General features: G+C 38.8%; 1 protein-coding gene across 1 annotated transcript in view; it reads left to right on the top strand.

The window, feature by feature from the left end:
* The window catches only part of LRP1B (LDL receptor related protein 1B), a gene marked incomplete at both ends in the record, with an annotated part of 948,262 nt that overhangs the window by 857,356 nt on the left and 67,953 nt on the right, over positions 1 to 22,953 (top strand). The window contains 5 exon segments of the mRNA XM_081314549.1: positions 4,435 to 4,554; positions 9,122 to 9,241; positions 10,079 to 10,195; positions 13,765 to 13,871; positions 17,098 to 17,227. Of these exon segments, the coding sequence (XP_081170675.1) occupies positions 4,435 to 4,554; positions 9,122 to 9,241; positions 10,079 to 10,195; positions 13,765 to 13,871; positions 17,098 to 17,227 (594 nt within the window).

Genomic DNA, 22,953 nt, shown 5'->3' with positions numbered 1-22,953 from the left:
TAGGCATGAAAGCCAAAGGGACATCTGTATTTCCAATGGAAGGTCAGCATCTAATTAGGGAACAAAGGATTTTAGAAGTAAACCACTGGCTTAAATAATGGTGCAGTTAAGAGAACTTTGGATTTCTAGACCATGGTCTATATTACCTGCATAAAGGGCTTCTGGCAGGAGATGCACTATACCTCACAAGAACAATGAAGACAACTGGCTCAGCTTATCTGAAGTGCTTTAAACCAAAACTGGAAGGGGAGGGAGACTGATATTTAAGACCGAATCCCAAGCATATACCTCAAGAAAACCAAACAAACAATGAGATAAGGAGTGATGAAAAGGAAGGAGAACTCAGATATAAACAAAAGAAGTAGGAAGCAAATGCAATTTCAGTCAAGAAGGTCTCAGAAATCTATACACTAATGCTTGAAGTATAATGAACAAACAGAGCAAATGTGATGCTAGTATATGAGAACAGGTTCAACATTGTTGCCATTACCAAATCTTGGTGGGATGAAACCCAAAACTGGAATATACTGCTAAAAGGCTTTAAATTATTCAAAAGAAACAGAGCTAACAAAATAGGAAGTAGAGTTGCTTTATTTGTAGCAAATAACTACACTGCTACAGAACTGCACAAAATCATAGCTGAAAATCTTCTTGAATGGATTTGGGATAATATAGAAGGAAAAAGGAATGACATTGCCATAGGTGTATACTAGAAACCACCCAAACAAGCAGAGGAATTAGATGAACTTTTTGCTAATCAGTTACTAACAACAATGAAATGATAGAGGGGGTTGAAGTTGTGGGAACTTTGTGGGAGAGTGACCATGTCACACTGGAATTCAATCTAATGCAGTCACAAATAGTTCAACTAAGTCAAAGTAGTGTCTTAGACTTTCAGAAAGCCAACTTCAGAAAACTTGGAACTTAGAGTTTAGGAAAGAGTTTAGGAAGAATTCCATGAATAGAAATCATAAAGAGGAAAACAACTCAAGATGCTCTGAAAAAATGTAAAAGCCCAGTCTAACACAATACTAAAGAGAAGAAAAACAAGAGACAACCCACCCCAAATGAAACCAATATGGTTGCATAAAGAACTCTCTAGTAAACTGAGAGACAAAAAGGACAAGTAAACCAACGGAAAGAGGAACACATAACTTAAAAAAGAATGTCAACAAATAACCCAAATCTGCAAGGACAAAGTCAGGAAAGCTAAGGTTTAGAATGAACTAAGACTTGCAACAAATGCCAAAAGTAATAAGTTTCTTTGAACATGTAAGAAACTAGAAAAAAGTCAAAGAAATTATCTGCCCACTAATCGGAGAAGATGGAAAGGAGGTGATGGGTAGCAGGGAGAAAGCAGAACTGCTTAATTCATTCTTTTTATCTGCCTTCATGCAAAAGGAAAAATAGTCCAATTTATCAATCTCTTTTCTGCATTAAAACCATAGAAGAGTGAATAGGAAAGCATGTAAAAATAGGCCAGAACACCTATCTACTCTAGATGAGTTCAAATAATCAGGACAGGTTGAACTACATCACAGAATTCTGAATGAGCTGGCAGACCTGATCACAGAACTCCTGAACAAAGCTTTTCAGAGCTCCTGGAGCCCTGGGGAACTACCAGAGTACTGGAAAAGAACTGATCTGATTCCAGTCTTCAAATCAAGACAAAATAGATGCAGCAAACTATAGCCCAATTAGCCTCAATCAATACCTGAGAAAATCCTGGAAAAGGTAATAAAGCAGCAGATTTGCAAGCATTTAAAAAATAATCTAAGGATTACTAGAAGCCAACATAGGTTTGGTAATACTGGACAAACCTTATTGCCTTGTTTGACGTAACTACAGTAAATAAGTGGATCGGGGGAAAAGTTGTGGACCTAATTTATTTAGACTTCAGAAAGACATTTGACAAAGTAGATCACAGCCTACTTCTCAGTAAGATAGAAAAATGTGGGATACATAACATCACCACCACAGGGATTCACAGCTGGCTAATCAATGACACTCAACCTGTAGTCCTCAATGGAACTTCATCTAAATGGAGTGAACCATGCAGTGAGTACAGTTAAGTTTCTGACTTAGGCCCAGTGCTCTTCAACATATCCACAAATGATTTAGACAAGGAGATAAAAGGGGAACTCATCAAATTTGCAGGTGACACCAAGCTGGAGGAATAGCCAACACTTTAGAACAGGGGTGTCAAACTGCTGGCCTGTGGGATGGACGCCTCACAAAACTGCGCCCACCCCATTGCCGGCAATGGGGTAAAAGCTCCAATACATTGCGTGACATCACGTGACGTTGCAAGTTTGTCATGTCTGTTTTAGAAGACAGACTCAGATTGAGCCCTATCTAACAAAATACAATTCAGTGGTGAGAAAAATAAGATCTTACACTTAGGCAAGAAAAGCCAAGTGCACAGGTATAGAATAAGTGGTATGTAGATTAACAGTAGTAGTATGAGAGAGAGCTAGGTGTCCTAGTGGACAACCACGGAATATGAGCCAGCAGTGTGCTAGACCTATCAAAAAAACTAATGCACTCAAAAGCTGCATCAACAGAAGGATAGTACTGAGATCACATGAAATGATAGTACCGATTTATATTGCACTGGTAAGACCATGCTTGGAACGCTATATCCAGTTCAGTCATGATGATTAGAAAAATGATGCTTATACTGTAGAAAGTGTGCAGAGAAGAGCAGCAAAGATGACAAGGCTGAACCATACAGGAACTAGCTAGTCTATATCTAGTCTATCAAAAGGAAGGACCAGGGGTGACATGTTAGCAGTCTTCTAATACTTGAGAGCCTGTCAAAAAAAAAGAAAGGGTCAATCTATTCTCCAAAGCAATTTTGGGCAGGACAAGAAGTAATAAGTGGAAGATCATTAAAAAGTGATCCAATTTAGAAATAAGGAGGAATTTCTTGGCAATGAAAACAATCAGTGGAACAGCTTGCCTCCAGAAATTATGGGTGGTCCATCACTGGAGTTTTTCAAGAAGAGATTGAACAACCATTTGTCCAGAATCGTATAGGGCAGACATGTCAAACTTGCAATGTCACGTGACGTCGTGCAACGTATCGGGACTGGTTTGCCATTGCCAGCAATGGGGTGGGCACGGCTTCTGCGTGACACGTCCGGCCCGCAGGCCAGCAGTTTGACACCCCTGGTATAGGGTCTTGCTTGAGCAGGGGGTTGGACTAGAAGACATCCAAGGTCCCTTCCAACCCTGTTATTTTATGTTATTCTATGTTATTCTTTGAAGAATATCAACAACCTAAGATACGCAGATGATACCACTCTAATGGCAGAAAGTGAAGAAGAACTAAAGAGCCTCTTGTTGCGGGTGAAGAAGGAGAGTGCAAAAGTTGGGTTGAAACTTAACATTAAGAAAACCAAGATCATGGCATCTGGCCCTCTCAATTCCTGGCAAATAGATGGGGAAGAAATGGAGGTAGTGACAGATTTTGTTTTCCTGGGCTCCAAGATCACTGCAGATGGGGACTGTAGCCAAGAAATTAAAAGACGCTTGCTCCTGGGGAGGAAAGCCATGGCAAATCTAGACAGCACACTAAAAAGCAGAGACATCACCCTGTCAACAAAAGTGCGTATAGTCAAGGCTATGGTCTTCCCAGTTGCAATGTATGGCAGTGAAAGTTGGACCATAAGAAAGGCTGAGCGCCAAAGAATTGAGGCCTTTGAACTATGGTGCTGGAGAAGACTCCTGCGAGTCCCTTGGACTGCAAGGCGATCAAACCGGTCAGTCCTAGAGGAGATCAATCCTGACTGCTCTTTAGAAGGCCAGATCCTGAAGCTAAAACTCAAATACTTTGGCCACCTAATGAGAAGGAAGGACTCACTGGAGAAGAGCCTAATGCTGGGAAAGATCGAGGGCAATAGAAGAAGGGGACGACAGAGAATGAGGTGGCTGGATGGAGTCACTGAAGCAGTAGGTGTGAGCTTAAATGGACTCCAGAAGATGGTAGAAGACAGGAAGGCCTGGAGGAATGTTGTCCATAGGGTCGCGATGGGTCGGACACGACTTCGCAGCTAACAACAACAACAACATGTTATTCTTCTTGTAAAACCATTTTGCAAATGCTTTCATAATTCATTACTATTTAGATCCTGTACTAGTTATTTGACTAGTACTTGTACAATAGTTATAGCAAGAAATCCATCTTATACTTTTTAAAGTAGTGTTAGGTTGGGCACAATGCTGTATTATAAATGTTCTATCAAAATTTTGCTTTTTATTGAATATATTAAAAAATAATTTTAATGAATGTTTAAATCATAATAACAATTAATGGTTAATAAAATAAAAAAAATGTAATTCTTAAGTAAGAAAAACAATATGATATGAGGATTATTTGTATGCATGTTTTTAATGTCTTCTTTTCTTTCCTTCCTTATCCCCAACCTCCAGACACACATGTTTGCCTACCAGGTCAGTTTAAGTGCACCAAGAATCAAAAATGTATCCCAATAAATCTCAGGTGTAATGGACAAGATAATTGTGGTGATGAAGAAGATGAAAGAGATTGTCGTAAGTCATTTTCTCAGATGTGTAAAAATTCAGAAATCTCAAACATAGCAATCATGGCATATAAAAAGACATATTGGTCATAAAGCAGAAAGCTAAAGATGATTCCAGGACACATAGATATTTTGCATAGACATATATCTATATCCAGACCCATAGGATACTTCTTTGCCAGAGAGGACAAATTTGAGGGAGCATCCTACTGTAGGGTAAGAAGGAGCTGGAGTGAATAAAGAATGCTGGTGGATGATTTTTCTAGGACCTACCTAAATTATTTGGATGCCTCAAATAGCTTTGGCTAGCTGCCATTTATGTTGACCCCCTAAGCAATAGCCTATTGAAATCTCTCTGCTGGACTTCTGAACTAGAGTCTTTGTTACCCAAGCAACTAACCTATGACTGTAATATTTTTTGTCCACTTATGATGGGAAGGTGGTTAGGGAATGATGGGATGGATAGTAGAGCTGTCACAGAACCTACATATCATACAGGCTGCTGAGTGCCTGAATGCAGAAATGACCAGATGGGGTATCTGCTGTTTTTATGAAGGATTAGAGGGACTATACTGTATATCCTAGTGAATTGGAAAGAACCTTCCTGAACATTTCTGAATGCTATCTTGTTTCCCAGTTCCTAAGGAATGTTTCAACTTCTTAGCTCATATAACAGTTCTTGCCTATTTCCCTGATTCCCCTCATCTCCCTGATACTATCTACTGTAATTTTTTACCTTATTTTGCCAGGTTGGCTATGGAGACCCCATGGCTGGTTAGTCCTTGGAGATTTCATTTTGCTACCAAATGTCTTTGAACAGGGGCCAGATCAGGAGTTCTTGCCCTATATAGCAACTACAGACCCGTCCCAAGTCATCAAGGAACCAATGCATATTAGTGTTTGCAGTTTGGACCTGGTTTTTGTCCTGGGACAACTGTAATGTGCTTTGCTAATAAAGGATGTTTCCATCAGTCCACTACTGTGGTCAGATCTCTCTCTGATTGCCTTTCAATTTGCTGAGCAAGTCCAGTTCAGGTGCCTTGGCTTGGTATTATGGGGTTTGTCTGGAGACTCATGATGAAGTGAGCAGGATCTTTCACATTCTGAATTCAGCCTCTTGTTTATTAGAACCAGGTGTCTTAATCACCTGTTTATTAAACTCAGGTCCCTACAGCCTAAAGCTTCCCACAAAATGACCTCAGATTGGTTTTGCGTGGTAGTATCAGCTTATTGAGGAAAGGGCACTACTGTATTTTCCGGCGTATAAGATGACTGGGCATATAAGACGACCCCCTACTTTTCCTGTTAAATTACCGTATTTTTTGGACCATAAGACGCACCTGACCATAAGACGCACCCAGTTTTTAGAGCAGGAAAACAAGAAAAAAATATTCTGAACCAAATAGTACCGGTACACTAAAACAGGGCTTTTCAACCTTTTCATCCATTGTACCACTTTTAGGACAAGGCAATGTCTGAGTACCACCAGTCGCCCAGCAAGGTGTCAAAAACTTGACCCCCCCAAAAAAATAAAGGAAAAAAATGATAAAGTACAGGTAGTCCTCGGCTTACAATGATTCACTTAGTGACCATTCAAAGTTACAACGGCACTGAAAAAAGTGACTTATGACCATTTTTCACACTTATGACCATTGCAGCATCCCCAGGGTCATGTGATTTACATTCGGATGCTTGGCAATCGATTCATATTTATGATGGTCACATTGTTCCAGGGTCATGTGATCGCCTTTTGCAACCTTCTGACAAGCAAAGTTAGTGGGGAAACCAGATTCACTTAACAATCATGTTACTAATTTAATTTCTCTCTCTCCTTCTCTTTCTCTCCCTCTCCTCCTCCCTCTTTCTTTCTCTCTCCTCTCTCTCCTTCTTTCTCTCTCTCCCTTTCTCTCCCACTCCTTCTTTCTCTCCCTATTTTTCTCTTTCCCTCTATTTCTCCCTCTTTCTCTCTCCCTCTATTTCCCTCCCTCTCTCCTTCTCTCTCTCTCCCTCTTTCTCTCCCTCTCTATTTTTCTCTTTCCCTCTATTTCTCCCTTTCTCTCTCTCCCTGTATTTCCCTCCCTCTTTCTTTCTCCTTGTCTCTCTCTCCCTCTTTCTCTCTCTCTCCCTCCCTTTCTTTCTCTCCCTCTCTTTCCCTCTCCCTCTTTCTCTCTCTCCCTCTATTTCTCTCCCTTTCTTTCTCCTTCTCTCTCTCTTCCTTTCTCTCCCTCCCTATTTCTTTCTCCTTCTCTCTCTCTCTCTCTCTCTATTTCTCTCTCTCCCTCCCTCTCCCATTGTCTCTTCCTTCTTTCCTTCCTTCCTTTCTTCCTTCCCTCCCTCTTTGTCCTTCCCTCTCCACGTTAGAGCAGTACCTGCGGAGGCAGCCCTGCGGCCCGGCTTTCTCTTGCAGAAAGCAAGCTGAAACGGAGCAAGGGAGATTGCCAGGAACGCAAATCAGCCGATCTCACGCTCCTGCAATCTCTCTCACTCGGTTTCAGCTTCCCTTGCTACAAGAGAAAGCAGGCTGAAATGAGGGAGATTGCAGCAGCGCGAGATCAGCTGATTCACATTCCTGGCAATCTCCCTCGCTCCGTTTCAGCCTGCTTTCTCTTGTAGCAAGGGAAGCTGAAACCGAGTGAGGGAGATTGCAGAAGCGTGAGATCAGTGTTTCTCAGCACGTGCCGATTCGGGCTCCTGGCAATCTCCCTTGCTTTCCACTTGCGGAGGTTGGGGCTGGCCATACGGATCAGCTTCGGACCATAAGACGCACCCTCATTTTCCCTGCTACATTGGGGGGGGGGAAAGTGCGTCTTATGGTCTGAAAAATACGGGTATAGGGTTTGGGCTATACTCGCTGTATAAGACTACCGTATTTTCCAGCATATAAGACGACTGGGCGTATAAGACGACCCCCAACTTTTGAGAAGATTTTCATGGGTTAAAAAGTCATCTTATACGCCGGAAAATATGGTATGTCCCTTCTTCAAGAAGCCAACGTACCTTAGGGAATTCTGCACTTAGCAAATTTCAGTATTATTAATTACAGTATACGTATTTCTGGATGCTGTTTTCCTTTCTCTATAGTCAGATCTAGTCAATACTGATGGAGGAGGTGAATGCCTTTTATCTGTGGGATTCCACAGGACTTAACACTCTTTTTTTTCCCCTCCCAACTTTTATATGAAATATCCAGGTCAGGTTATTCACCGATTTAGGGTCTGGGATCATCAGTCTGCTGTTGTATGCAATTATACTTTTAGTCAGTCTCTAAATTTATGTAAATATGTAGATAGTAAAAGATATTACTAAGCAACTATTTTTAACAGCTGTTTTCTGGAACAAACAACAATGTCCTGGTTTACATGTGGTTTTATAATATAACTGTTTTATTTAGCACAGAGGGAATAATATCCAGCTGAATATCTGGGAATATCTATGGTAAGAAACAAAATATGTCATAGTCTGTTAAGATCCAGATGTTGGGCAGAGCCTTGGTGAAGCAGTGGGCTAATGCCTCCTTAAGTAACACCAGCTGCCTGCAATTAGTGCAGGTTCGCATCCCACCAGGCTCAAGGTTGACTCAGCCTTCCATCCTTCCGAGGTAGGTAAAATGAGGACCCAGATTGTTGGGGGCAATAAGCTGACTTTGTAATAATGCCGCTTGGGGGGAGCAAAAGCCCTAATAAGCAGGCATATACATAGAATGAAGGCTATTACTAAGCACATTGATTTGTGCTTTAGATTGTAAGCCGCCCTGAGTCTTCAGAGAAGGGCGGGATATAAATGGGATTAAAAAAAAAAAGATACTGTTGGCTCTTACCAAAGTATGCTAGCTAATACTAATATCAATGGCAGGAAACATTCAAAAGAATGTTGTTGTTGTTGTTGTTGTTTTTAAAGTTGTATATAATTTATTTCTATAAATGCTATTTTCCACATGTCTAGTCAAACTCAAGTCCTAAAACTAGATTAAATTACTAAATTATATTAAAGTAAAATAATTAAAAGTAGGATCCTATATGATGGGAAAAAAACTTGTCCAATTCGATTTACTTTTGAGTAACCATATATGAGAGTGAGTTTGGGGTAGTGGTTAAGGCACTAGGCTAGAAACCAAGAGGCTGTAAGTTCTAGTCCTGCCTTAGATACCAAGACAGCTGTGCAACTTGAGGCCAATTACTTTATTTCAACCCTAGGAAGGAGAGAATGGCAATTTCAAAACAAAAACAAAACAAAAAAAACCCTAGCTATGAAAACAGCAGGGACTAGTCCAGGCAGTCACCCTCAAAGGCATAAAAAATATGTATCAGTTAATAAGAGATTTAAATTCATTATAAAAGGACCTGTTAGTGTTTCCTTATATTAATCAAATATAATATATTTCGTTAAAGTACTGTACCTTGCAATAAAGTATATTGCTGAATTTACTTTGATAAATTATTTTGAAGTAATAGTTTATTTTTAATAGCTGGGTTAAAAAGGCATTCAAAAAGATATATTGATTTAAAAACTCTTTTTGATATTGACTGATCATCTTAATTCATTTTATAAATACACCTCTTCCATCTTTTATTTTAAAGCGGAAAACAGCTGTTCTCCTGACCATTTTCAGTGTAAAACCACAAAGCACTGTATTTCTAAACTATGGGTGTGTGATGAGGATCCAGACTGTGCTGATGGATCTGATGAAGCAAATTGTGGTGAGTACTCTAAACAACTAATAGGAAATTTAATTTTCCATATGATTGGTATATTTAGAAAAATAACATTATTGGCTATCAACCTGAAGAATCATTTTGCTTATAATGCCTTATAATATTTATTTATCTAATTGACATGGCTACCCATCAATCGGAAGATTGATTGTTTGTTGATTGATTATGACCTCATAGATTGATTCTTAGCAGAATAACAAAATAAGGGACCTTGGAGGACTTCTAGTCTGTTTCTGCCCTTAAAGATTTGTCCCTAACTTCAGATCTTCCAATTGTGCACTTATTGCCACTCTAACTGAATTAATGCACCTTGCCTTTGATCATTTTCTTCTTCTCCTTACTTTCACTAACAGAAGAATATCAGATTATAATGTAATGTCATAATGATGTTAATACATTAAACATTCTGTTATTTACTGTCAGATGAATTCATAAATTCGATGAAAGATTGAGGATGACACATTTTGCTGCATTATTTCTTAGTGCAGTTCAGTGCCAAAATAGACTGTTTTATCTAGGAGTGTTAATAGAATAAAATTGGTTTATCCCAAAATTTACCTAAATTATACTGATGCAACCCAGAAATTTAATTTATTTAGCAAAAGATTTAATCCAAAATTTATTCTTTCTCTTTCTTTCTCTCCCTTTCTCCTTATAAAGTTTGCATTGTAGTATGATTCTTTTTTTTTTAGTATTTATTGCTTCTACTTCTGAAATGTTGTTTAAAATGTGATAATTGGTAATTTGCAATGCATTTTTCTTATTTACAGTCATGCATATTTAGAAGTATATTAACAAAAATAGTATAAATTTTTGTGACAGATAAAAAGACATGTGGTCCTCATGAATACCAGTGTAAGAATAGCAACTGCATTCCAGATCATTGGCGATGTGATAGTCAAAATGATTGTGGTGACAATTCTGATGAAGAAAACTGCAGTAAGTAATGTCATAGCAGTAGCACTTAGCAATAGCACTTAGACTTATATATCGCTTCAAAGTGCTTTACAGCCCTCTCTAAGCGGTTTACAGAATCAGCCTATTGCCCCCAACAGTCTGGGTCCTCATTTTACTGACCTGGGAAAGATGGAAGGCTGAGTCAACCTTGAGCCTGGTGAGAATCGAACTGCAACTCTCATACAATTGTAAATTTGTAAATTATTCTACCAAAAAAGGGAAAGCACTATTATAGTCTTGTTTCTGCTATTTTTAAAAGACATTTATTTTACCTTAGTACTTTAGATAAATGGTTAATAATATTAAAGATAAAATCTGCTGATTATAATTTTCTATTTTAATAATTTATTTTTTCTAAAAAATGTTCTAGCCTCATTAAAATATTATGGGCACTTAAATAATTCCCAATTTTATAATAATTTTATGAAAGATTACAATTGAAAACAAAAAACTAATATAAATTAAAAGATATATCCAATTCACTCTTCTGGTTTGTTACTTCTATGTCCCTTTTAATTATTAACACATAAACTGGTTTCATTGTACGTGCAATATAATATCTTTTTCCATATCATTCTTGAAAGTTGTCATTTTTAAGCCCACACTCAAATCAAATTATTTCAATCTAGTTTGGTAGAGCTTGCTCATCTGTAATATCATTTACACTCCATCTGTTCGAGATGTTCTTAAAATTAACTTCTGAGTCCATTATTCACAAATATCATTTAAAAAGTATAATAGTTTACTCCATTTTGTATTAACAAGATAACTTTAAGTATTGTTCTCATTTAGTTGAAAACTTTAATTTATGCTAGCAATTTCTAAGGTCCAACCTTAAAGTCCCATCCTAACATGTTTTCCTACTCTTTCCTACCCTTTTCCCAACTAAGGAATCCAAACAATAATAATTTTCCCACAGGAAAGATTGTTATAATTAATTTCAAAGTTTTATTTCAAATCCATCTGGACCTTTAGTCTATTTTTAACTTTCCAAAATCAACATTTTAAATACCCTTTTGCTCTTTATTCCAAAAAGTATTTTTTTTTAAAAAAAAAACTTATACTTAAAACTTGTTTCATTAAGGAGGAGACTGACTCAGTAAATGTGATAAAAACTTGTTCTGAATGTTCTTAATATTCAAAAAACATTACAAAATTATTCAAAAGAATGCCTAGTCAAGCTTTCTGTCCATAGAGGCTACATTATGACTGTGAGCTTAGATGGAATCCCTCAATTCCTAGATTCTTGATTAAACTGACCATGGCTCCTGAAGTCTACTACTGAGGAATGGCTCTCTGGAGTACATGTGGGCAGTCTCACAATCTCTCATTTCTTCAGAGAATTTTGCCAGCCACAATTCAGCATCTGTTTGGCAATCCCTGCTCCTTTACAGACATTTTGTTTGCATATCCTCACTGGAAGTCCTAGTACTTCAGTCAATTCCTAATGTGTTGCCATTTTAATCTACAATAGCAAAAATATTTGAAGAGGTAAATTCTAAATATATTGATTTTTTTTGCTAATATACTAAAATAGATTATTATTAAAATTGCAGACTAGAAGCCACTTCATCATACCTATACCGAAATCAGTTGAACTATACAACAATTTTTGCCACATTTTTGAAGCCTATAAATTATCAGAGGATTGTCCAAAGTTTTTGATAAAATTCTTTATCAAAAGCTTTTTTGTTATGACTAAAGCAGTCCTGCCATTATTTTGGATTGCTAATTAGTCAGAGAGAAAGCAAGCAGTATAGGAATAAATTACCAATTTTTCCAGTGGAGTAAGTAGAAACTCTCAAGGATCTATGCTGAGACCAGTGCTTTTCATTTTGATCAATTATCCTGATTTAGGAGTAAACAGTGATCTGACATGGTTTGCAGAAGATGCCAAACAATTCAATCTACAAAGATGGCTGTGAAAAAGTCCAGAAGGAACTCTTCAAATTGGGTGAATGGTCAACCAAATGGCAAATGAAATGTTGTTTAGTAAACACATGTACATTGGGGGATAGGTAAAGGTAAAAAGGTAAAAGGTAAAGGTTCCCCCGCACATGTGTGCTAGTCGTTTCTGACTCTAGGGGCCGGTGCTCATCTCCATTTCAAAGCCGAAGAGCCAGCATTTGTCCGAGGACGTCTCCGTGGTCATGTGGCTGGCATGACTAGACGCCAAAGGCGCACGGAACACTGTTACCTTCCCACCGTAGTGGTCCCTATTTTTCTACTTGCATTTTTTACGTGCTTTCGAACTGCTAGGTTGGCAGAAGCTGGGACGAGTAACAGGCGCTCACTCTGCTGCTAATTCAAATATCAATTGATGTGGTTTAAAGTGCCTATAGTTTATGTCATAATTAGGGTCATAGTGGATAGTTCAGTGAAATTATGGTATAGCAATTGGGAACAAGGGAAATTCCACTGTAGAGTCCATTAGGAATTTGGCTGAAGTTTTAAAAAAATCCAACACTGCAATGCCCTTATGTCAAGTTATGGTGGAACTGTGGTTAAAGTAATCTACTGTTACTATAGTAATTGGATAGTGTTAATTATTGTTTTATAATGTTTTACCTTTTTGTAAATCACTTGGAATTTCTATGGATTGAGGCAGGATTTGATTGCAGAAAGAAATGACATAATAAAAAGTATCTTTGGTGTCTTGGTTCCAGCAGATTATTGGAATCCTTGTAAGGCATTCAAGGCATTTTTGTCATGCTTTTGGCATTCCAAGTCATTTTTGTATTTCAGTTGTACAGGACATAAATTCCAGTTTTCCTCCTCCTAATTAAAATCTATATGAAGAGGAACATAATGACTAAGGTGTTCAACTTAGATCCCAGTGACTCAGGTGTTTCCACTTGACTATAAGTTTCAGGGGATGACTTGAAGAAACATCTGTCAGCCCAATTCACCTCAGGGATAAATTAGTGGAAAACCCATGATTCTCTTAGGAATTGTGCTCAGCTCCTTTTCTTTCTGCTTTTAAGAAGTAAGAATTTTCGTTCCCTTCAGTTTAAAGTATGGTATCTATGATCTGTAGAAAGTGATTAGGAGAGGTTTCCCCCCCCCTCTTTTAAAGCACTAGGACTGGGAGCTATCAAGGGAATTTGATTAGAGGAAGATTTAAAGCAGGCAAAAGAAAGCATTTCTTTGCCAGAATCCATATATAACCTGAGGAATTCAACCATAAAATGTGATGATGGCCATTAATTTCTTGCCTTTAAAAAGTGAATGGATAATTCATAGAAACCAAATTTATCAAAGGATGTCAGTTTTGAAAACTCAGTGTGATTTCCGAGTTGGGAACATTAAGCAGCAAATATCAGTTGTAGAGGAACCAGAGTGGAAGCAGAGTATTTATTCTTATATTGGATTTATATCCCACTGTTCTATCAGACGTTCAAGGCAGCATGCATAGCACCTCAGCTTCCTATTTCTCCGTTCATCATTTATATTTCAGTAACAAGCAGGTAGTATGTTCCTGTTTAAGAACTGAGAGAAAGAAGCAGTTGAAAGGATTAGACTTTAGAGAATTTTTTTTTTCTTTTTTTCAGAACCACAGACATGCACTCAGAAGGATTTTCACTGCTCAAATGGAGACTGCATGTCTGCAAGATTCTGGTGTGATGGTGATTATGACTGTGCAGATGGTTCAGATGAGGTAAAGTAGTATTTGGTTGTAGATTTCCAAGTCATCTGTTTTGTTTCTTACTGGAGGTACATCATGAGGAATCAGGTAGTCATAACAGTGCAAGAAATCAAGAGGGAAGACTATAGGTCACTTGGAAGATATCATCTGCAAGGTATAAAAGATTACAGTATGCATTACTTTGGGTAGTTTACTTAGAAAAACCACAAAAACAATTTTTTTGAATTTAAAAATCAGTGATAGGGAATTGGCAATTAATTGGGAAGGATGATCCCTGAATAAAAGTAATTCTTATTGTTTGGAGCAGAGACAATAATGGCCAATAGATAGTAAAACAAAATCTGTCACGCATACTGACGTCCCATCTGTACAATACCCATGGAGAAAAGGTTGCCTTTGATGACATGCTCCATCATGATACCTGGATAATGCATGAGTAATGTGAATGGCCTTGTGGCAGCAAGTGAAGAGGCTGCAAAATTGATTTCTAGATGCTTGGAGGAGGAAAAGACTGCATTTTAACAGGCAAAAATGAATAACTGAGAGAAAAGAAAACTGGGAAATATTCTTCACCTTCTTAATACTCTGTCCAAACACAAAGATAGGTGGTTTTATTTCCAGATAAATGAATATGAGGAATATGATGAAAGGAGAGATTATCTGTATTTCAGTATGGTACTTCCTAATAAGGGTATTGGGGAGGAGAAAATCTGGAGTGAGATGGGTAAATGACAGAGGACAAAGAGAAAAAGTAAAGAAGACAAATATAAATAACAATGGTGGATTGGGCTCAAAAATAAACTATAATTCTTTACATCAGCACAACAGTCTTTACTTTTCAAAAGAAATCATAACATCTATTTAGGCAATGCTATCTTTAATTAAAAGGGTTTTTTTTTCCTTCTTTTTATTTTTAACTAATTGGTCCAGTGAGAAAGTGATGGGCTATAATGGTCCTTAAGACACTTCATTGCCAAGAAATAAAACCAGAATGAGAAGAGATAACTTCATATTATAAATACTGTCATCATTCTGGGACTGTGGCAGCAAGACTTTAAAGAATACTTTTTAGCCTAAAATTGTTTTAAAAATGTAGGCAATTTTTTATTATTATTTTGTTTATCAAATTTCTATACTACCCATCTCACCTAAATGACCCTGGGTAGTTTACAATCAAATACATATTTATTTCTGATCAAATAAGCTTGCTGTTGCCCAAAAATTCTTTCTAAGCCCAATTGCTGGAAAATGTGAGCAGTTCCAGAACTTGCCCCATGAACATTATGTTTCAATGACTAATACACAGAGATAGCTAAATCTGTCAAAACACATTTTTTAAAAAAAGAATCTGTTGATTTATGGATATATAATGGTTCAGAATTACTGGTAAAGACATGTGAATGATCTCTGGAGGGCTAGGGACAGGGGTTGCTCCTCTGTCCTGGTCCTATTAGATCTCTCAGCGGCTTTCGATACCATCGACCATGGTATCCTGCTGCGGCGTCTCAGGGGGTTGGGAGTGGGAGGCACCGTTCTACGGTGGTTCTCCTCCTACCTCCAGGGCCGCTCGCAGTCGGTGTTGACAGGAGGGCAGAGATCCGCCCCGAGGTCTCTCATTTGTGGAGTTCCTCAGGGGTCGGTCCTCTCGCCTCTCCTGTTCAACATCTATATGAAGCCGCTGGGCGAGATCATTCGTGGTTTCGGGGTGGGGTATCACCAGTACGCTGATGATACCCAACTTTTTCTTTCCACCCCGAACCAACCCAGCGATGCCCTCTCCGTGATGTCCCGGTGCCTGGAGGCGGTTCAGGTCTGGATGGGGAGAAACAGGCTTCGTCTCAATCCCGCCAAGACTGAGTGGCTGTGCATATCGGCATCTCGGGTTAACCAACTTATTCCACCTCTAACGATGGGGGGTGAGGTGTTACCCCCCGTTGATAGGGCTCGCAACTTGGGCGTCCTCCTGGACTCACGGCTCAATTTTGAAGACCACATAGGAGCCGTGACCAGGGGGGCTTATGCACAGGTTCGCCTGGTGCGCCAGTTGCGTCCCTATCTGGACCGAGACGCCCTACGCACAGTTACTCATGCGCTTGTTACCTCCCGTCTGGACTACTGTAACGCTCTCTACATGGGGCTGCCCTTGAAGACCACTCGGAGGCTTCAACTGGTGCAGAATGCGGCCGCGCGAGTTGTAATGGGGGTCTCCCGATACTCCCATGTAACACCTCTACTCCGTGAGCTGCATTGGCTTCCGGTTGCCCTCCGGGTGAAATTCAAGGTGCTGGTTATTACCTATAAAGCCCTACATGGCCTGGGTCCGGGCTATTTGAGGGAACACCTGCTGCCGGCATCAAACGCCCTTCGCCCAGTGCGCTCCCACAGGGAGGGTCTGCTCAGGGTGCCGCCGGTGAGAGATTGCCGGCGGGTGACACCCAGGGATAGGGCCTTCTCAGTGGGAGCGCCTGCCCTCTGGAACCAGCTGCCGGTGGAGCTGAGGACTGCCCCCGACCTCCGATCATTCCGCCGGGGCCTGAAGACCTGGCTCTTTGAGCTCTCGGGCCCAGGCTGAGGAGAAATTTTAATTGGGGTTTTAAGTATACAGGGTCAATTTAATATTTTTTAATTTGGTTTTTTAACTTTTGTATGGTGGATTTTTTAATTTCCTGTAAACCGCCCTGAGTCCTCAGGGAATAGGGCGGTATATAAATGTGAATAAATAAATAAATAAATAAATGTGAACTGGACACAAACAAGAAATAGGCAGACCCACCTCCTACACTGGCTGCTCTGGAAAAGTAGGAGATCTGTTGTGATGAATTAGTAAATGTTATAGGGAAAATGCTAACAGATATGATTCAATTGAGATTAATATGTCCTTCATCTAAAGAAACAACAAGTTTAAGATTTAACCCTATAAGCATTGAGGGTAAATGTATTTCCACTACTCAAAATGTTACATGTGATACAATAGCTTATACTGCTATCCTTGCTCACTGCTTTGAGGAAAGGTAGAATATTTAAAAAAAAAAACAAGAGCAAAATGAATGTAATTATGTCAGTCTTTTTTTTACAGATAGTTATTTTTGTAACTGTTAAAACTATTGACACTTGTGAGACTTCTTATTGCAGTTGTAAAATCAAAGAATTCTCCAATAACTTTAAGGCCAGCTTTTACTTGCAAATACATTTGATTGCTATTATATTAATTAAATTAGTTGCACTGTTTTTATATCAGAGATATTGTGACTCTGACTGCTTAAAAGACCAGTTTCAGTGCTCCAATGGTCATTGCATAGCAGCAAAATGGAAATGTGATGGATATGATGACTGCATATTGGGAGAGGATGAGAAGAATTGTGAATCAGGTAATCATATACCCATTATTAATTATCTGAAAACTTATGCCATTATATGAAAAATAATATTACATTTCTTTCTGAATGTATGCCCAAAATTAAATGACCATAAATTGGAATCCCATCCGTCATCCTCAGGCTGGTGGCTTCAGCTTCCTTCTTCTGGGAGAAGCATGTGGTAGTGGCTGTTTGTTCCTCTTTTTTAAACTGCCAGAGGGGGTGTGTTCTGTGGGTGGAGGTGTGCTCTGATTGGGTGGGGGATTAGGTGTGTTCTGATTGGGTGGGAGTGTGTTTTGAATGGGGTGTGTGTTCTGATTGGGTGGGGGTGTGTTTTGAGTGGATGGGCTGGTCTCAGCTGCCAGCCTTAGACCTGAGCTGGTGAATTGTGCTGCTTTTGTTCGGCTTCGTGTTTGTGGTGGTGCCATGTTTTTGTAGTGGGTGTCAGTTTGCTTATTGTGTGGTTTGGAGGGGTTTAAAGTGGCTGATGTTGCAGCTGTAGTTAGGTTTCTGTTTTGTGGTTGTGCGTCGTTATCATTGTGAGTTCAGATTTCCTTTTTGAATGGTTGTGTGGTGGTGATGTCATGTGATATTATCATGAGTTTGGGTCTGGTATCATTCTTGGTGGTTGGGACTCGTCTGTCAATCAAGGCGGGTTTCCAAATGGCTGGTAGGCGAGAGGTATCATCTCGTTTGTTCATGCTGTGGGGGCGTTTTTCTATCTCAATGGCTTCTCTGATTATTCTGTTGTTAAAATGTTCAATTTTGGCGATAGTTTTGGTTTTTTTAAAATCAATTTCATGTCCCGTGGCTTCAAAGTGTTGGAACAGGGATGAAGTTTGTTCTCCCTTTCTGAGTGAGTTTTTGTGCTCTTCAATGCATGCACTTATTCTTCTGTTGGTTTGTCCGATGTATGTGGTGGGGCAGGTGGTGCATGGGATTTCGTATACTCCTTGGTTTTCTAACCCAATTATGTCTTTAGGGTTTCTTAGGATGGTGGATATTTTTCTGTCTGTGTAGAATGCTGTTTTGATGTTGTGTTTTTGGAGGATCTTGCTGATTCTGTCTGTGGTCCCTCTTAAGTATGGGAGGAGGGCTTTGCCATTTTCTTGTTCTCTGTCTTGGGTTTTTGTGGGTGTCTCTCTTCGGATTAAGTTGGTAATCGTGTTTCTTTTGAATCCATTGGCTGTTAGTACATTAGTGAGAGTGTGTAGTTCGGTTTTTAGGTGTTGTTCGTCAGCTAGGTGTTTTGTTCTGGAGATGAGTGTCTTGGCTACAGAGTTGATCTGTGCTGGGTGGTGGTGTGAGAATGCGTTCAGATAGCGGTTTGTGTGTGTTTTTTTATGGTAGATAGTGTGTCCTAGGGAGCCGTTGGATTTCTTGTAGACTAAGACATCAAGGAAAGGAAGTTGATTGTTAGCTTCTGTTTCCATGGTGAATTATATTTTGGGGTGTAGGCTATTGAGGTGTGTGAGGAAGTCATCCAGTTTTTCTTTGCCGTGTGGCCAGATTACGAAGGTGTCATCTACGTATCTGAGCCAGAGTTTGGGTTTGTGGTTGGATTTTTCTAGAGCGAGGGTTTCAAAGTGTTCCATGTAGAGGTTTGCAATGACAGGTGAAAGGGGTGATCCCATGGGTGCTCCTTCCATTTGTTTGTATCTTTGTCCATTGTAGATGAAGTATGTGTTAGATAGGCAGTGGTTGGTCAGATCTAGGATGTGTTTTGGGGGGTTGTATTTATTTAGGATAGCTGTCAAGGCTTCTTTGATTGGCACTTGGGTGAAGAGGGATACAACATCGAAGCTCACAAGTAGGTCACATGGCTGTAAGTTTAGTTTACTTATGATCTCTATGAATTGGAATGAGTTTTGTACGTGTGAGGTGATGGAATTTGCGTAGGGCTGTAGTTGTTTGGCAAGAAATTTGGCTAGATTTTGTAGAGGTGAGCTTATGGAGCTGACTATGGGTCTGAGTGGGGTTCCTTCTTTGTGTATCTTGGGCAGACCATAGAGCTTAGGACATCTGGATGATTTTTCTCTGGGAATGATTGTTTGCTGGATCTCTTCACTGATGGGGGTGGCTTTTATTTTGGATTTTGTGGTTTTTTCCAGGTAGGTGGTGGGATCTGTCTTGAGGAGTTTGTATGTGGAGTCTCGGAGTAGGTTGGATAATTTGGTATGGTAGTCAGATGAGTTCATTACCACCGTGGCGTTGCCTTTGTCTGCTGGCAGAATGATTATGCTGGTGTCTTTTTTTAGGTTAAGTAGTGCTGTCTGTTCCTCTTTGGGTAAGTTGCTTTTGGGTGGTTTGCTGGTGCAGAGGATGTTGGTAACTTCGAGTCTGATTTTGTTGGCGTCGTCAGGGTTAATTTTGGTCAGGCTGGATTCAACTCTGCATATAATGGTTTCCGTGGGAATGTGTTTGGGAGCGACTGCAAAATTAAATCCTTTAGACAGGACGTTGGTTTCAGCTTTGGTGAAGAGAGATTTGAAATTTATAAGTGATTGTATGGTGGTTTTTCAAACTAAAGAACAAAGAGATAAAATTTTGGACCTTCACTATCAAAAGAATTTGAAAGTCCAAGAGCAACAGGTGGTCCTTTTTAAGGTTATCCCAAAATTCTTCTTGGATTTAAGAAGCAATTATACAGATTTGTTTAGTGCCCTAAGAAAGAAAGGGATCTACTTCCGTTGGGAATTCCCTGAAGGATTATATTTTAAATACCAACAGAAGAAGATTCGAATTCGAACATTGGGAGAGAAGGAAAGATTTCTGGAGAAGATCGTAAAAGATCTTGAATCGGAAGCAGGAGCAAGACCTGGCCCACAACTGGAATTACCACCTCTTTTTGATGTAGGGCCTCTAGGAGCTGGGGCAGCAGCTAAGCCAAGAGCAGTACAGTAAAACAATATGGCACTAAGAATTTTATTATGGAATGTGAATGGTTTAAATTCAAAACCTAAAAGAAATCAAATCCATCACGTGTTGCAAAAACAGAATTTGGATGTGATATGCCTACAAGAAACACATGTGATGAGAACTCATACAAAAATTTTGCAAAATAAAAGATTAGGTCAAGAATTTATTTCGGCAGATAAAGTTAAGAAATGAGGAGTAGTGATTTATGTTAAAGAGAAATTTGAAGCAAAATTATTGTTTAAAGATGAGGAGGGAAGATATGTTGCAGTTGAAGTAACAGCACAAGGCGATAAGTTGTTGATGCTTGGAATTTACGCACCAAATGAAGGTAAGGCTGCATTTTACAAGAAGATACACGATGTACTTTTGGATTATATGGATTATAAGATAATCTTGATGGGAGACTTGAATGGAGTAGTCTCCACATTGATGGATAGAACACAAAGACAGAAGATTTCTAATGACGGAAGACTACCAAAGACTTTCTTTGAAATGATGGACAATTTTGATATGATTGATACTTGGAGATTGAAAAATCCATTGGAGAAAGACTTTACGTTTTTATCTGATGCAAATAAATCGTGTTCCCGCCTCGATTATATATGGACAACAAGAGATTTGGCCCCGAGAATAAACATATCAGAGATTTGCCCAAAGACTTCTTCTGACTATAATGCTGTGCTGCTGGAATTAAAACTGTTTCTACAGGGTTTGCTTAGATGGAGAATGAATGATGCCTTGCTGAGAAGTGAACAGATCGTTGAGAAGGCACAAAAGACCATAAGAGACTATTTTGAGATAAATTTAAATACAGAGATAGAAAAAAGGGTCATTTGGGATGCAAGTAAGGCGGTTATGAGAGGTTTTTTGATTCAACAGAATGTAATAAGGAAGAAGGACCAAAATGAAAAGAAAGATAACATCATGAACCAATTGAAAGAGAAAGAGAAAAAATTGAGGAGCAATCCAAAGAACCAACAGGTTCAAAAAGAAATAAAGGCCTTTCAATCACAATTCTCTCAGATAATTAATCAAGAAATTGAATGGAAAATAAAAATGATGAAGCAAAGGTCTTTTGAATCAGCAAATAAATGTGGCAAGTTACTAGCTTGGCAGTTGAAAAAGAGACAAAAACAAATTACAATAACTATGATAATGCAAGAGGAAAAGACTATTGAGAACCCTGCAGAAATTAGGAAATGTTTTCAGAAATATTATAAGCAGCTATACAAGAAAGAAAAAGAGGACTTAATTAAAACAGAACAGTTTTTGGACAAATATGGATGGCAGAAAATTTCTGAAGAGAAAAGGACCCTACTCAATTACCGGATTACAAGACAAGAATTGGAGGCAGCAATTAATCAAATGCAAATTGGCAAGGTACCAGGACCTGACGGATTGACAGTAAAATACTATAAGACATTGAAAGACTGGCTTATTCAGCCACTGATGGAAGTATGCAATGAATTACTAGAGGGGGTCAAGGCACCCGAGACCTGGAGAGAAGCATTTATTACGATGATACCTAAACCAGATACAGTCATTTTTTTTTCCTTTTTTGAAGATGGGAACTACATCAGCTCTTTTCCAGGCCACTGGTAGTTCCCCAGTGCTCCAAAATCTTTGAAAAATATAGTTCACTGGTTCTGAGATCACATTTGCCACTTTCTTCAGACCCTAGGTGTGTAATCCATCTGGCCCTGGTGATCTGAACTCAACTAGGGTGGACAGGAACTCGCTTACTGTTTTCTTGCCTATCTTAACTTGTGTTTCTATTCTGTTTTTTACGGTACTGTTTTTGATAGGCTGGACTGTTTTATCCCTTTGTGTAAAGACAGTTGCAAAAAACTAGTTGAGTAGTTCTGCTTCTCCCTGTTGCTTGTCACTTTCTCCCACTAATGGATCAATCATTTCCTTAACTTTTTTCTTGTTTTTTATGTGCTGAAAGAAGCTTTTTTTTGTTATTTTTGACTTTTGAGAGCTGTTATTTTTCTTCTTCATTAGTATTGTGGTAGACTGGCCTTTTATAATCTCACTTTTCAAAATTTCCCAAGCTTCTTGAGTTGTTTTCTCCTTGAGGATTCTCATCCATGGAATCCTTCCCAAGCTCTCTCTAAATTTATTGAAATTAGCTCTCTTAAATTCCAAGACTCTAGCTTAACTATGTTCTATTGCTTGTGCTTGCATTCCAATATTGCATGACACCCCCCCCCCAAGGTTCCTGTGGCTTCAATACCATCCATTATTTCATCTCTGTTAGTAAGAATTAAGTCCAATATGGCTGATCCCCTAGTTCCCTTCTCTACTTTTTGGGAGATAAAGTTTGTCTCTCAGATGATGTCAGGGTAATTAAAGTGCCCTATTACTATTGTGATGTGCTTCCTACATACCTTAGTTAACTGACTAGCAAAAAATTCATCTATTTCCTCTGTTTGGTTGGTTGGCCTATAGTATATACCTATGGCAATGTCATTTTTTCCCTTTTTATATTGACCCAAATGCATTCAGTTCTTAGAAACTGTTTTTGAATAAAACACAGCCTTAATATGGAAACATATCATAATACACTTTCACATAGAATTCTACCATTGGCTTTTGGGAATCAAAATAGATTTGATACAGTGTATTTTACCTTCAGTATTTTGGTACCTTAACATTAATACTTGATTGTATTTTTAAAATGTAGAGTCTTTGAATGCGAACTGACCGCATTTTTTTAAAAAAAATGTTGCTGAGAAATTTTAAAAACACTAGCAATTTATATGATAATTCTGATTGGTTTGATAGTATCCTTCCCTAAGCTGATAATTTTCTGAAAC

The sequence above is a fragment of the Vipera berus genome (genome assembly GCF_964194415.1).
Source record: "Vipera berus genome assembly, chromosome: 1".
Taxonomy (NCBI): Eukaryota; Metazoa; Chordata; class Lepidosauria; order Squamata; family Viperidae; genus Vipera; species Vipera berus.
Note: the sequence above shows the minus strand (reverse complement) of the source record. Positions and strands in the feature narration are given on the sequence as shown.